This window comes from Echinops telfairi, unplaced genomic scaffold (assembly GCF_000313985.2).
Source record: "Echinops telfairi isolate 266 unplaced genomic scaffold, ASM31398v2 ScPeMD7_3533;HRSCAF=4204_1, whole genome shotgun sequence".
NCBI lineage: Eukaryota > Metazoa > Chordata > Mammalia > Afrosoricida > Tenrecidae > Echinops > Echinops telfairi.
The window spans coordinates 23,413,172-23,414,364 of NW_022107432.1; the positions used below are offsets into that span (position 1 = coordinate 23,413,172).

General features: G+C 50.0%; 1 protein-coding gene across 1 annotated transcript in view; it reads right to left on the reverse strand.

Moving 5' to 3' along the window:
- Positions 1-1,193, reverse strand: part of UBR2 (ubiquitin protein ligase E3 component n-recognin 2) — a 116,489-nt gene that overhangs the window by 28,067 nt on the left and 87,229 nt on the right. The window contains exon 27 of the mRNA XM_045294770.1: positions 500-522. Coding sequence (XP_045150705.1) covers positions 500-522 — 23 coding nt within the window. The remainder of the gene's footprint in view (positions 1-499; positions 523-1,193) is intronic.

The following is a 1,193-nucleotide window of genomic DNA, read 5'->3' on the forward strand; positions in this document are numbered from 1 at the left end:
AAAGTAACACTTACTTATACTTTTATAGGGCCATTTTTAACAACTGAGATGCTGGTTATTTTAACAGTGAAAAACCAGAGGAAGGGTCACTCCGACACCAGTGGGGATAAGCGAGTTCTCATGAGGACATAGCAGTCCCCGTGAAAGGCGCCCCTGCGACCCACCGGGCACAGTCTGACAAGTACAAAGGATGATCACACTGAAGGTAAAACGCGGCATGAATGAAACTCCCGAGGCATTAGCCAAACAATAACAAAGCAGAACCCCAAGGAAACCAAAGAGATCCACTGTTTTACCATCACAGGAAACAAGAGCCACTCTGCTCGGAAAACCAGTAGAAGCGTCTTTAGAGAAGAAAGCTACAAAAACAGACTGTTGCTGTGAGCCACTGGCTGGCTCGCCCCCAACTGGTGGTGTGTTGTGGACAGCAGAACAGAGGGCTGCCTGCTCTTGGTGGCGCTATGGACCGCTGACCACAGGGAAGGCAGCTGAAACCCACCAGCTGCTCGGTGAGCCTGAGTCCTGCAGAGAGTTAGAGATTCAGAAAGCTCCTGCTGGGTTGCTTTAAGTAGCACGGCCTCAGTGGCAGGGAGTTTGGTTTGGGATTTTGGTTCTCTTTGATCCTGTGCCATCTCGTGCTTGGTTGCAGGTGGGACTTGTCTGAACCACAGGACTTTCCCTGTCTGAGTTCTGGAAAGACACTGTCAGGCCTTTCTTCTAGAAGCAACAGGCACACCTCCAATGACAGACAGCGGCTGCTCCTCAGACGCGCAGGCTAGGAAGAAGCCGTATCACTTAAAAACCACGACTGTGCGGCCTCAGGGAGAGAAGGAATTCAGAGAGGGTCACGAGTGGGTTCTGAAGCCATGACGGTGAACGGTTGGCATTTAAGAGTCTGCCGTGATGAAGCCGAAACCACCAGCAGGGGAGCCTTCTGACACTACGTGTCTCTTGATGGCATTTGATACGGAGAACTCAAGACCACGCATGGAGTACTCTTTTCAAAAGTATTTTAACTGAATATAATTAGGTCCTAGACTAACTTCCCAGTTCACAGGCAATACAAGGGAGAAGAGAGTCAGTTAAAACCCCATCACACGCTGAGGACAAAGGGGGTGCATTAGCAAAAGTGGGGAAGAAAGCAGATGGTGCCTGGCTATCAAATGATACAGCATCAGGGGTCTTACAGGCTT